This window comes from Camelina sativa, chromosome 7, assembly GCF_030686135.1.
Source record: "Camelina sativa cultivar CO46 ecotype springtype chromosome 7, ASM3068613v1".
NCBI lineage: Eukaryota > Viridiplantae > Streptophyta > Magnoliopsida > Brassicales > Brassicaceae > Camelina > Camelina sativa.
This window is the reverse complement of record NC_141886.1, coordinates 28,898,146-28,913,210: the sequence shown is the minus strand read 5'-3', so window position 1 is coordinate 28,913,210 and position 15,065 is coordinate 28,898,146. Positions and strand designations below refer to the sequence as shown.

The window sequence follows — 15,065 nt, the reverse complement described above, 5'->3', positions numbered from 1 at the left end:
ACGAACTGACAAAATACTATTAACCCTTTTCTTTTGTTGTTTCCTTTTATCGTACGTAAACGTGAACCAACGATAACACGGTTCACACTAAATCTATATTTTTCTCTTTAGTTTTCTGTTTTAAAATTGCTTATGTCATCTTCAGCATATGGTTCATAAATTTGCATATGTAATAAATTGTTTCTTGTGAAGTTTTGTATTAGCTCGATACAGTTGTAATACAGATTGTTTGACAAAAGTTTTTAGAAGGAACAAAAAATCGAATTGTAAAAGCTTTTCTTTCTCTCTTATAATTAATGTATATACAGACTAGAGTTGTAATTAGTATAAACTCAATGTATATGCATGAAAACAAAATCTTTAGGATGTTAAGCCAAGAATTTCTAGCTTCTATAAATGAAATGTTGAGAAATAAACCAAGAAAACTAGAGATTAGTTAAATGAGAAAAAGATTATTTGATTTATACTTCTCATCTGTTTTGGATTGGATAAGGATGAGCTTACCAAATAGAAAGAAGATTGTGAAATTAGTATCTTATCTGTAATTGAATGTTTGTGTACACATGAAAACATGTTTATCAATCTCTAGTTGGATATATTTAGCAAAAACATGAGATAATGCTCAAAAATTTTGATCCATCCATTTGATATCCGGTTATACTGATTCGATCAAATAGTAGTTTTGTCTTTGTTAGGACAAGAAGCACAAAAGACCAAATTTGGTTAGATAACACAAATGAAGCAGTTCGAGCGGTTCAACAACTATTGTACGTAACTACTCTGTTTGCTTATTAGAGTCTTAAATATAACTTTTGCCCAACAAAATAAAATAAGAGTCTTAAATATGACCACCAATATACTGTACTAAAGATATTGTTTCACTTAAAAAAAAAAAAAATGTTAAACAAATATTGTTCGTCCATTAATATATTAAGGTGTATATATAGATGAATAACAAAAAAAATGAGTTAAAAATGAATTGAATACCATTAGTTCATTATTCAGTAAAATAAATTGTATCTAATTCATTTCTAACTCAATTTTCTATTTAAAAATTCACAGTTTTTATTATTTATGGTTTGTTTATTTTTTCAAAATTTTAGTTAAATTCTTTTCAGCATTGGTCTAAAAAAAATTTTTTTTTGGTATGAAAACCATTATAATACAACCATTAAAACAAATAAAGTAATAAAATAATATGTACATAATTTTAATGATGACTTTTAGGGTATTTCTCTTTAATGAATTTGATAAGAGTAGAAATGACCAACCTTTTCAATTGAAACTCTTACAAGCTAACAAATATAATCGTTTACATTTCTGTGTAACCGTAATCAACTATCATCTTTTTTTTAATAAAAACTCCAAAAAATCATATTTTACTGCTTTCACTAGGAAAATTAATTGAAAATTAATCATATTTTGTTGTTAGAGAGGTTTCGAATTATATATTTCAAAATTCGATACAACTTACAATATCATTTCTAGAAAAATATCTGTCATAATTTTTTTTGTTAAACTGAATAAATCTCATCATTATAAGAAAAATTAGATATCTTTCCAAAAATGTTATATAATTTGAATTCTTAGCATAAATTTCTCAAATGAGTTTATGTTATAAATTTAAAACGTAGAACAATAATAACCTATAAGATTAAATTTGTATACAGATGACAGATAAATTACAACACTGAATTTACATCATTATCCAATTTTCTTTCCAATCAATATATATATATATATATATATATATATATATTAAACCAATTTTGGGCTAATTGACCAATAGACCCCAAATAGCAAAAAAAGTATAATTATTCGATTCAATAAAAGTGTGTATTTCAATAATAAATAATAAAACCAAAACGACTTTTTGAGCATATTGTTATGCTGTCCACTCACACACGCATCAATAAATAAATAAAAATAATAAAGTAAGCTCAAACCCGGTCAAAGATATCCCAAGTTGCTCGTTGACCACTGAAGGGTATATTAGTCATCTCTTCCCACGCATTTTCCCAAGGACTTTTTCGTCTTTTAAAAAAATAGACATCCACCAGGCGCACGTATCTTCTTCTTCCGTCTTTAATTACTCTCCCGTGTGATTGTTATCATTTCGGCGATTAGGTGAACGAAACCACCGGAAAATATATTCCGATCATAACTTCATCGTCGGAGAGAAACTGATATAATTTCGAAGCCCTTCTTTTGTATTTTAGAATAATCGAATCGAAGAAGATGAATAGAAGAAACCTCATAGAACAAGAAGGTATTTTGACTCTTTTTTTTTTTTTTTTTTTTTTTTTTTTTTTTGAAAGTTTAAACTTCGTTGATGATGATCTAAAACCCTAATTAGAGAGTCTATAACATCGGCCATTAATGAGGAATCAGTTTCTCTCTCTCTCTCTGTGTGTATTTATTTTATTGTGTGTACAGTTGGGGAGAGCTTTTAATAGCTTTCAACTAATTCCAACTGGTTTTTTCGAGGTCTTAGGGTTTTAGCTTCACTACAGAACTGAATTGAATCCCATGGGGTCGTTTTAATGTTTTTGCAGGTTGAGATCCGATTATTCAATCAACGATGATGATTTCTTATAGATTGGATTTGATTTTGGTGATCGTAATCGTAATCGGAGGAACCTCCGCTGCTAATTTCACCGAACCATGTCACGGGAGATGCGGTAAATGGAGTCTGCCTTATCCTTTTGGGTTTACTCCTGGTTGTGGCATCAAATTCAATTGCTCTGCGGCGGGGAACGCGGAGATCGGAGGCTTCTCCGTTCAGAACGTGACGGAGGACAGTATATTCGTCAGCCTCCCACACAATTGTACTCGGAAGATCGAAGATATGAATCCGCTATTCAGCGAGCATTTCGCACCGACGGTGTATAACAGTTTCTTGATGGAGGATTGCAAAAAGACAACCGACGGATGCTCCATCAAGCAGAAGTTTTTGGAGGATGTGCTGAAACTGGAAAGCTGTGATTCCACTGGAAACATTAGCTGTTTTTCTTTAGATAGTAACTCGAGTTCGAAAAAAAAGTTTTTCGGTATGAATGAACTGAGGAACAGTACTTGTACTTTGTTGTTCTCTTCCATAGCTTTCGAGTCTGTAGGTTTGAATGCGGGTATAGCGCTTGAGTTTGAGCGAGTTAGGTTAGGTTGGTGGCTTAACGGACACTGCAAAACCAATCCTTGCGCTGAAAACGCCAATTGTACTCACGTTGACACTCCTGATGGAAAGGATGGATACCGGTGCTCGTGTCTCGAGGGTTACCACGGAGATGGATATAATAATCTTTGCCAGAGAGGTTAGTTTAATCTATAGTCTCATTTTGTATCGGAGGCTAACTAGTAAGAACACAAAGCTTTATTTTTTTTTTTGCTAACTGGTTTCTTCTATACTCTTTGCAGTACTACCGGACTGCCGCGGTTCAAAGCTCGTCTGGAGACATTGTAGATCGAATCTTTTTACTATTGTAGGAGGTAACTGTTGCTTTTAAGTGTTTGTGACATTTTTACGTTTTGTAGTACTTTACGGAAGTTTGACTAGGTTTATTATTCATTTGCTATATTTAGGAACTATTGGTGGAGCATCTTTGCTAGCTGGCTTGGCACTTTTGTTCTTTTGTAAGCGGAGACGGTCTACTCCCTTGAGAAGCCATTTGAGCGCCAAGCGTCTTTTGTCTGAAGCTGCAGGTAACTCAAGTGTTGCTTTTTTCCCTTACAAGGAAATCGAGAAAGCCACAGATGGGTTCTCTGAAAAGCAGAAGCTAGGAATAGGTGCATATGGTACGGTCTATAGAGGAAAGCTCCAAAATGATGAATGGGTTGCTATCAAAAGACTCAGACACAGAGATTCAGAAAGTCTTGACCAAGTCATGAATGAGATCAAGCTTCTTTCCTCGGTGAGTCATCCGAATCTTGTCCGTCTCTTAGGATGCTGTATAGAGCAAGGCGATCCGGTTCTCGTTTATGAGTACATGCCGAATGGAACTCTATCGGAACATTTACAAAGAGATAGAGGGACTGTTCTTCCATGGACCCTGCGCCTTACTGTTGCCACTCAAACAGCTAAAGCTATCGCTTATCTCCACTCTGAAATGAATCCACCGATTTATCACCGTGACATTAAATCGACCAATATCCTTCTTGATTATGATTTCAACTCCAAAGTTGCGGATTTCGGACTCTCTAGACTGGGAATGACTGAAACTTCCCACATATCAACGGCTCCTCAAGGGACTCCTGGTTATCTTGACCCGCAGTATCATCAATGCTTCCATCTTTCTGATAAGAGCGACGTCTACAGCTTTGGTGTAGTCCTTGCCGAGATTATAACAGGATTGAAAGTTGTTGATTTCACTCGTCCACATACTGAAATCAACCTAGCAGCTCTCGCTGTTGACAAAATCGGATCAGGTTGTATCGATGAGATTATAGACCCGATTCTTGACCTGGAGCTCGACGCATGGACTCTCTCATCGATACACACCGTGGCTGAGCTCACATTTCGATGCTTGGCTTTCCACAGCGACATGAGGCCGACTATGACTGAAGTAGCAGACGAGCTTGAACAGATACGACTTAGCGGTTGGATCCCAAATATGAGTTTGGATTCACCGAACGGTTCTCTCCGGTCATCTGATCAGGGAAGCGAAAGATCGACTAAAAAACCATCAACAGGAAGTAGAAGAGTCATTATCCCTCAGAAACAACCCGAATCCCTAGCTTCCGTCGAAGAGATTAACGGTAGCTCACCTGTGTCAGTTCAAGATCCTTGGTTAAGTGCACAGAGCTCACCTTCGACAAATACATTACTGGGTAACATTCCCAGGTGATAATGAGATCTTGAAACACTTTTACCACACTTTTCTTGTTTATAAAAATATAAGTCCCTCTACGTGTAGCTTTTACATCATTCAGTGTTCATAATGTTAAGTAGAGATATTAACAATGAAGAAAACAGGTTTATGCATGAGTTATATAATGCTAACGATCTTGAAACAAGATCTTTCATTCAGGTATTATGTAAAAGTCTTCTGATCTAAGGTATCTTACATTCCGCTACCGTAAACAAATTAGTGGTTATATTATAATGATGATTTTGGTTGACTTAAGAAACAGATTAATTTGATTCAAAATTGTTCTGATTGAATTTGAGATAGGATTTGAACGCGTTTTTAGCTATTAGTGTCTTAATGAGTTGCTAACTAACACGGAAACTACATGTAAATCCATTCATTTTTTTCTTCTTTTTATAATGTCTCAATTATAAATGAACTTGTCCCTAAAACAAGAAAGTTTATAGCATGAATTAGTTAGCCAACCACCATTATTAGTCTACACCTATGTGGAGTAGGAATCAACTACAAAAAAAGAAGGAAAAAAAAAAAAAAAAAAGGATTTTGATATTATCGTTATTTGTCCTTTTAAGTCATTATAGTAGAGTCGATTTGGCCTTAGAGTCAACAAATTTGACCAAAAACGTAATGTTACTAGTCTTATTCCATAAACTTTACTCATCAAAAACATTCCCGGAAATTAGGAATAAAAATGACCTAGCTTATATAGAAACATGTGATAACATATGTTATTGACCGACTATTATATTTATATTATTATATAGCAAGATTGTAAGTTTATAACACCTTAATTCGAAATTGAGATTTAATCGGTATTTTTCTCACTAGAATTAATCGGTATTCTTGTGACAGCTTGTCCTGTGGAAAAATTGTTAAAAGGTAAAAAACAAAGTTCGAGGAACGCTTGGCACACCAATAACCTACTGGTGGATTGGGATATCCACAGTGATGGATTAGGATCGATGCCCTGCATGACCAGTTTAGGGTCCGTTAGGACAACTAACGGGGGCTAGCAGGGTCCATAAACGATCCATTTGAGCAGCTAGCAGGGGTTAATGGGGTCTGCTGGACGGGTTGTCACAATTACTAATAGAGATCTAATGTTGACAAAGTTAGATTTTTTTTTTTTTTTGTGGTAAATAGAATTTGAAAACTAAAACTAATATCTGATGAATATTAAAAACTGGTATTCTTACCATTTAAAAACGTGAATTAGTGTGTGTTCATATTCATATTATTATTGGACCGACCCAATTTTTAAATCTCTTGCTCATAATCTTCATCGGTTGGTTCCCAATTTCTTTTTTTTTCTGCTGTGAGCTCAATTTTTGTTTCTTTCCATCGCTAACTGTTTTATTGTTGTAATGTAACAAACACAACACAACTGAACGTCATGCAGCATTGGATGTTGGGCATCGAAGTCGGAAATATATCAGTATGACAATTTACTTACTACATCCTGTATGCATTGAAGCCTAACAAAGTAAGTAGAAATTACTCTTCCGTTTAGATTACTATACCTGCCGATTTAAACTTTGTAAACCTTTTTTTTTGTACTCACTTAAATTTTGTTTAATCTTGTAATGAGATATTTATTGTGACTAGTCAATACCAATTGTTTGAGACTTAACTCTTAGAATTTCCATTAAATAAAAATAAGAAGTTTTTTTTTTGGGGCAATATAAAAATAAGAAATTTGTTGATAACTTGTAAAGAAACTAAAGTAACTCAAAAAGTGGCAATAATTGCATTATTTGTACCGTATGATGATTTATCTTATGGATATAGATAGGTACCCGATTTTATTATTAGGTACAATTTCTTAAAAATATTAGATATCGTTTATCAATCCATCACGGCACCAAAAAGTCTATATTCCACTATCATTTCGCTGAGGTAACTTTTTTTGCTGACATTTATCAAAATCTTTTTAGAAAACAGTAATAATTAAACATCATATTGGCCCAAAAGCTACAATAAATATTCTCTATCGATCAATATATATATATATATATATTGCTTAAGAAACATTAGAAATAATATTCGCAGGCAACTAAACAATATTTAGTTGATGTAAGTATCACTATGTATATTAAATAGTACGTTGGCTAAAAACACTACTTCTTCTACTTCATAAAAAGTGTTATTACATACTTTTTATTTTTGTCGTTTAAAGTTTTGTTATTGAAAGTATATATTTTTTTTATGTTATTGAAAATTGTTGTGGTATTCATACACAAAGCAACTAAGAAAAGGACTGACAGTTCGCCCAAATCGATATTCTCTCTGGCAAAACCACTGATGAAATTCTTCCGGGCGGCGTCGAGACCGATCGGCATCGCTGTGCTCTGGTTCCGTAAGATCCGTCTTCTCCTCTATTCGCAAAACTCTGTTAAGGTCCCTTTTGTTTTCACCGGAGTCTACCTGAGAGTTCAGATCTCAACTCCGACGATGCGTAAGCTTCAGCTCCTTCCCTTCCTTCCTCCACCTCCGGCTACTTCCCTCGGTTACTTTGTTTCTCTGACCTTTCAACCGCTCCCGCAAACCCTTGACCGCCCCGGTAACCTTGATTTATTTTCCTTGATCTGGCTCATCCCGCATCCCACTGCAACAACTCACCGCTCCTCGGATCTCCATCCACTCTCCAAGTGTTTTACTTGGATGCAGCTGGACGGGAGCTCTGTTTGGATGTCGAAGCCAGAGAAGATCTTGACATCGATTTCAAATCTCCGGCGCTCTCTGTTTCCCCGCTTGTTACCTCTCTGGCCCAGGTTTGCTCTCCATTCATATCTCGTTCGCCTGGTAGATAGTTTACTTTGGTTAAACTATGACACTCCCCTGAACTGGTACCTAATCCGACCCCTTTCTGATAATGTTATATCACGATCAAACCTGTTAGTATCGATGTTTTCTGCTTGGTCAAGTCGAGTTAACCTCGGTAGCAGAATACTTGATCTTTCTAGAATGGTTGTGAATCCTTTGTGTCGAGACCAGTGTGTATCCGGGTTTGGTCTGAACTCTACTCTTACCCACCCTAAGCAATCCTTGTTTAGTTTATTGGTTTCTTTAGTCTCAAGACTGCTTTTGAACCTTAAACCACCAGTGTTGCTAGAATGGCATAGGAGCCTTTTGTAAACCATGTTAATCGGTTACCCTATGGATGATCCCGTTTATGGAGATTGCTTGGTGAAGCTTGGCATTATGATCCCACCTCTATGGAGTGGGGGTTACCAAGGCTTTACCAACTCCATACCCATACCTCACCGAATTTCACAGATCTTTCAATCGCATTTTAACCACTTTCTGAAGTCCCTGCATATAATCTTGAAGCCTAGTGGTATTATGACCCTCTCTCCAAGGAGGATTGGTTACCACAACCTCTTCAAAACTTGTTTTATCAACCTTGGACCAGAAACTACATCTGTAGCAACCGGTTATCAGAGCCTCAGCTCGACCCTTTGGCATCATAGTTGTGCCATTCTCATCTCTGCCAAGTCTTCGAAGATTCAAGACAATGACTTTCTACTCCTTTGACTTGTTCATGGAGTCTGCATCGATTTGCCTTGACCTCACAGGTTCCATGCTGTTTCCTAGCATGTGGTTTATAGCTCTCAAGCTCTTAATATCGAATGCTCCTATCTATCCTTGTACTTTTATTGATCTATGCTTTGGTTTATCTTATCCTTTGATGTACTTTAAATCATCATTACCTTGTATGTTACTCTCTATTTAATGGAATGGTAACACCTCTTTTGATCAAAAAAAAAAGAAAAAAAAAATCATACACAAAAGCAAGGAAACCTAAACCGATGGACGTAAAAAAGTTTTGTCAACACAATCGAAGATAAACGTGATTTTCCCAAATATACCTTATGTAAGGGCAATAATAGACATTAGAAACACAAAGTAAAAAAATATTAAACCAAAATGAAAATAACACAATCTTAAACTAAGAACAAGAGAAAACAAACCTTAAGAATTACAGTAATACATTGCTAATCTTATTTATAAAAGATGAGTACGGACAACCCAAAAATTACATCTCCCTTGTCGAACCAATCTTTCAAAACCAAAAAACAAAAACTTTACCAAAAAGAAAGATCACTAAATGTACCTCAAACATGCTTCCGGATATGAGGACGAAAACTGATGTGCCTAACTACACTAGCTCTAGATAGTCTATTTACTAATCCCTTGAAGTTATTAAAGAATTAAGTGAAAATATTACTATTTTCTTTTAAATAATGATGCCAAATCGGTTCCATTTTGAAATTGATTTTCATGCTTCTTTCTTAAATTTGATTTATTTTGATCTTTTATACGAAAATAGAGCCCAATAAATCCTACCTAACCTACTACACCTTTGAACGGTACCTACATTTATAAGACTTTTCTCTGTGTTTCTTTTTATAATCTTCTCATAAACTTTAAGAAATTATTAGATATATTTTTTACTCGAGTTAGATATTTAATTTATATGCTTTTTATACACGCCCTTACTTTTGTGGATCCTATCAAAGATTATATTTGCACACAATCAAATCATTTTGAGTTGTGTGTAACTTTAGATTTTTTTTATTAACATTTTTTAACTTTTTCTGGATGTTGATTCTTCATTATTGCCGGTATACATGTAATACCTAATCATTTACCATTTATCATAATCCGAGGTAATGATGTATGCAAGATATTTTCTTATACAAGATATGTATGCAAATATCTACTTTTAGCTTTGTAACTCAGTTAACTAATTGAAATCAACGTACTGGCCATTATTAGTCTAACTAAGTGCATAATTCTAACTCTAGTTGTACACGTCAAGAAAAAATATGGAAGATGCGACATAAAGTAATGTAGATCTCTATATATAATTAAGCGCGTAGTTAAGCCTAAGAGTACTATTGAATATATATAATTTCTTATTTATTTTTGGTAATAAAAACATCATGTAAATTTTGCAAGCGCAAGTTAACAGTGGAAATATAAACTATGAAAGGACAACAATTATTGAGAGACATAACCACAATGGCACAATCTACTATTTAGTATTTACAGTATGAGAAAACAGCATGACTATAACCTCATTAGGTCTCGACAACCTTTGGTTAATGGAACAACGTAGGCAAGAGAAAAGGAGAAATAGAAATGATCAAGATTAAATAAATTCGAAATTGTCAGGTCTTGATAGAGTGGCCAACACCGGGGCTGTGACCTGGTTCAGTAGGCCGGAAAGCATCAACACCATAAATATCATTGCTCCTCCTCGTCTTGATGCTTCGTTGAAGATTATCTGATTCATTGAGAGTGTCCTTGTGATGACGATGATGATGATGGTGATGGTGATGGCATGAATAATCTTCTGGATGATGACACATCAAACGACTACCCTGCGCCTCGTTGATGAGTACGCAGAAAATTAGAATACTAAGGAAAAGGTAAATTACACGACGGGTCTTTGCCATATCCAGACTAGAAATATATATAAAAATATAATACATGTTTTTGTTTACTTAGGTTTAAAAGTCTTTGATCGTGAGTAGTGAGTAATATAGATGTATTATGAAAGGTTTAAAATAATGATCATTTAAGAGTTTTGAGATTGAATCTGCGGCTATTTAAAGACAAAGTGGACTTTAAATGATTGACTCCGATGTTCCTAAGTTATTGATGGAAAACGACCGTACCCTTTACTGTTCGTGGAGCATGCAAGACCCCATATATGATTATTATTGTAATCTAGGACTTATATATTTATTGTATGCATAAATATTTTATTCTCGTACCATTAAACTTTGGAACATTTTTGTTAATTAGTACATTATTTTATTTGAATGACATATTGTTCTAAGTTATTCGATGTGAATCTATATGTGGGTTTAAGCAGAGTATTTGATGCCCATGTTTATATATTGAAAATATACAAAATTAAACTATCTTCTTCACCGTAGAATTTTGCATGACGATAACAAAACATGCCAAAGCCTTTCTAAAAGCTTTCGGTAGAAATTATAACTGCAATAAAATTGTGTAGTAAATGTATGTCCAAGAAGATCAAGCTTTGTATAGAAAAAAATTGGGGTCTATTAGACTAAAGTTTTTACTAGTATTAAGTTAATAATACTGCTAACCAGTACTCAAAGCTACTTGCCCATTCTATAATGTAGCGAGTTTTCCAAACATCGGTGATGGGGAAAAGACTAATTCAGCCTACTCTGATCCCGACTTGAAGAGATCAAAGTCCTAAAATCTGAAATGTTTTGAAAAACAAATACGGGGCAAAAAAAATGAAAAGGGGCAATTTTTAGGTGTGTAGCCCAATTTAGATAGTCTCTTTATACCTTTATTTAGTGATTCTAAAGATGATCAGTTAACTTTGATCTCTTTAACCTTAACTCTAAATTCTTAACTATTATCATTGGCTTAATCTTTGGTAACGGAGCGAATGTATATGGGGAAAGTTCAGACGAAAAAGAGGTAGGAGGCAATTCGGACGAAAAAGAGGACGGACGAGAATGTATTTTCTCTTTGTTGTATATTGTTAGCTAGAGCTACAGAGGTTAAATCAATCTTATTAAGATATATAATTTTCTTAAAATATATATAGTGGAAGCCAGCGTAGATCTCTCATGCAATGAAAGACATGGATCGGTAAATTAAGTTATTGTAATTTGTTCTCTGTTGGTTTTTTCTCTTTAATCGATGCCAAACGTAACGTATTATCTTTTGATACGCTTATATACGTTAGTACAGTACAGTACCGGTTAAATTATTGATACGGAACAGTAAACTCACACACACACTTAATATGTGACAAAAAAAAAGTATACGAAACGATATATACGTAGGAATATGATACAAAGTAGTGAAATATTGTTTTTAGAAAGGATGAGACATAAACATGTGAAAAACTGAAAAGGAGTGGTGGTTTTGCGGGAAAAAAGAGGTTGTAGTGGCTTAAGATGCACACTCTATGTTACTATCGAGTGTTTTATATATATATTATTATTTATGATATTAATTGATGGTTAATATTGATGTTCAGACTCGCCGCAATGAAATGAAATGTTCGATATTCAGGGAAAGTTGTAAGCATTTGCATGTTAGTTTGGCCTCCCTGTCTAATATTCTCTCTTTTTTGTTTCCTTCTTTTGCTAAACTAATTCTCCCAAATTATTTGAGTTTTTTAAATTTCAATAATAATAATGAGACTTATTAGACGAATTAGTTTCTCATATATACTATTTGAATAGTGTTTACTTTCTTTGAAGTGAAATGTTATAAATAATGTCAAACTTTAACGAATATGAGAAATGATCCCTGTCTAATGAGAAAGCTCGTATTTAATTAGCACAAACGATAGAGATATACATGAAAATCAAATGTAGTCTAAATCTCTTTAATTACACATATCGCATACCACAATCCTAATACTTACCCTTAAATTGGATTATTGTTTAAATATTACAAAGTTGATACCAAGTCAGATTATGAACGATGGAAGTGAGACCTTCTTGATTAGGATCACGGCTAGCATGAAACTTACTTTCAATATTTTTTATTTCTTTGTTGAAAACGAGACTAGGAAAAATATGAATGGCATTTTGATTGTCACAAAACAGACATATCAATTTGCTTCGAGGTACTGCAGAAACCAAAAAAAAAAAAAAAATGTTGTTTCATCCATTTAAATTCTCATGTACCCACAGCTAGTATCGTGCGGACACTTTGCTGCGGCAGAAGAATATGACATCGGGCATGTTCGTTTCATCGCCGCAAGTATCTGCGGTTGCGGTAGCCGCAGCTATTATTGTTCGTTTGGTTGTCGCAGGTATCTGCGACGTGACTCTGCAGCAAACACATCTTCACATTTTAAACATTGATTAGATGCAGTGATTAAAAATGTTGTGTTTACTGCTGCCGCAGCCGCAGCTGTCTACGTCAATGAAACGAACATACCCGTCGTTTGTTTCTTTGTCTTCTATCCAGGAAAAATACCAAATTTTGAGGAGCCATTTTGTTAACAGCCACAGTCCAATCCAACACGCACAATAAATGGATAAACAACTATGGTAATTAGATTATAATAGGATCGTTTTTACATTGAAAACTCTTTAAGAATGATGACACAAGTCACAACACACAAAACAAAACAATGTTACTCGAACTCAGGGGGGTTGGAGAAATTCAAACCGGTTTTCAAGGACTCTAGGGTCTTGAGCATAAAAAGCTTTTGGATCACCCTGAATTATCAAAAAGAAAAAAGAAAAAAAATTACAATACACAGCCTTCTAGACTTCTAGTGTGCTTCTTCGGATCTGCATCTTTATCTTTCTATTACTATTGCATGGGCTTTAAGGTTTGTTTTGTTTATTTATTTTTTACCACATTTTGTGTATAACCTCCAAAATTAATTGAAAAAATGTTAATCAATAATTACGCAATCTCTAATTTAGTTTTTTTTGTGTGGTAAATAAATCAATGCATATTAAAATTTGGAGAAGACAAATGATTGTACAATACTTTTAACTCTAATTTAAAAACATATAACTTTGAGTTGCATGTTTTGTCATATCTAATCCACTAACTAAATTGGAGACAATATTTTCACTGTATATCATCAACGCCAAGGAGTGTATCACCTTTGTCCAAAGTTTGAAGAGCCTCGGCATTATGACCTCAATTCCAAGAAAACGTGGTTACCGACAACCTCTTAAGCAAACTCTACCCGACATGAAACCCACAACCACCCTCTTCTTTGTCGATGACCATCCGTCGAGATCAGAGGCGGAGGCAGTAAGGAGGGAGGGGGCAGCTGACCCCATTATTTATTTTTATTTTTTATGTGTTTTTAGTTAGAAATAACATAATGACCCCTCTAAATTTTAGATTTTGACCCACTAAATTTAAAATTTACATTCTGACCCCTGTAAATTTTGAATTTTGATCTTATTAAAACAAAATTTTTCATTTTGATCCTCCAAAAACTTTGGGTTTTCACCACATTAAACTAACAAAAAATCAATCTAACCTCTAAAATTTTCTATTTTTAATCAATTAAAAAAAATTCTTTTGACCCCCTTAAGACTCGACTCTGGCTCCGCCACTGGTCGAGATTCTTGGCTATGGAACCCTTCTTAACGTCCCAATGTCTATTGTTAAGGATAATTCATCATGTTCCTCCTATGACCGTGAATGTGGTTTCAACACCCTCTGGATCGGCTTGTGGTTTGGTGCCTTTTAGCCCATGTCTACAGTTTCTATTGGTTTTGTTGCCGATATCTCTATCTCTTTTATCTGCTTTAACCTATGTTTGTAGTTTCTTTGATTCACGCCTGGTGTTGGCTACACCTACCTCTAAAATCTGTAACATCTATCTTTGAATGAATGAATAGCCGAGTCTGGTTTGCCAAAAAAAAAAGGGAAGATGTTACAATTGACAAAAATATGACTCACTCATTGCATGAGTTTAGTAATATATTATGTTTTATTAGTATTTTATTTCAAATATTTAAGTGTTATTTAATTTGATTTAAAAATATATATTTTATTAGAAAGTTGTAAAAAAATTAAACTTTGGTATTTTTTTTATTTAACCCGTTATAAAAACTATTCTTATAATATTATAATTTTTATCAAGTAAAATAACTCTTACAACTAATTATTTTTTAAAATATATTTTATTTGTTTTAAGAAATTAAAGAAACTTTAACGTCGTAAAATATTATTTGACGATGTTCAATAATTTAATATTAGTATTGTTGACAAAATGATGATTTAATATGTGATGTAACACACAGTTATTTTAATTTTTATTATTATTGTCCATCTAAACTCATCTATATATATAAACCGTTAGTGATAGTTTTTATTTTTCTGTAAAAAAAAATATTTATAATATTTTAAACTCTTAAAAGTTGAAATTTTATTATATTCAAGATAATTAAACGGGTATAACTAAAGAATTAAATCATTCGGATAAGCTGGGTGTTAGTTGACAAAAAAAAAGTTGGGTGTTATTGGATTCTAATTTATAAAGATTTTTGAAGATTTTAACAAAATCATTAAAAATAAAAAAGTGAAAGATTGTTAAAGATTGCTAGAGAGTTTTGTTGATTATTTTTCTAAACCTTGTAAAGTGTTTCATGACATTTTTGTGACATTTTCCATGACTTTATTTTGTAAAGAAAGTGTCTAAAATCA

At 33.6% G+C, this 15,065-nt stretch overlaps 1 protein-coding gene and 1 pseudogene across 1 annotated transcript; one reads left to right on the top strand and one right to left on the bottom strand.

The window, feature by feature from the left end:
• The first annotated feature begins 1,911 nt into the window (after positions 1-1,911).
• LOC104702874 (wall-associated receptor kinase-like 14) lies at positions 1,912-5,023 on the top strand. The gene is made up of 4 exons (XM_010418794.2): positions 1,912-2,269; positions 2,556-3,311; positions 3,415-3,486; positions 3,580-5,023. The coding sequence occupies exons 2-4, from the start codon at positions 2,582-2,584 to the stop codon at positions 4,839-4,841; spliced, it is 2,064 nt and encodes a 687-aa protein (XP_010417096.2). The 5' UTR covers positions 1,912-2,269; positions 2,556-2,581; the 3' UTR covers positions 4,842-5,023.
• Positions 5,024-10,039: 5,016 nt separating this feature from the next.
• On the bottom strand, positions 10,040-10,327 carry LOC147941821 (precursor of CEP11 pseudogene; annotated as a pseudogene).
• Between the last annotated feature and the right edge of the window lie 4,738 nt (positions 10,328-15,065).

What these genes read in the sequence shown, in the direction of transcription:
- LOC104702874 (XM_010418794.2), top strand. Translation starts at nt 2,582, where the DNA reads ATGATGATTTCTTATAGATTGGATTTGATTTTGGTGATCGTAATCGTA. An exon ending in TAATAATCTTTGCCAGAGAG is followed by an intron (nt 3,312 to 3,414) that starts GTTAGTTTAATC and finishes TACTCTTTGCAG; the next exon opens with TACTACCGGACTGCCGCGGT. An exon ending in TCTTTTTACTATTGTAGGAG is followed by an intron (nt 3,487 to 3,579) that starts GTAACTGTTGCT and finishes TGCTATATTTAG; the next exon opens with GAACTATTGGTGGAGCATCT.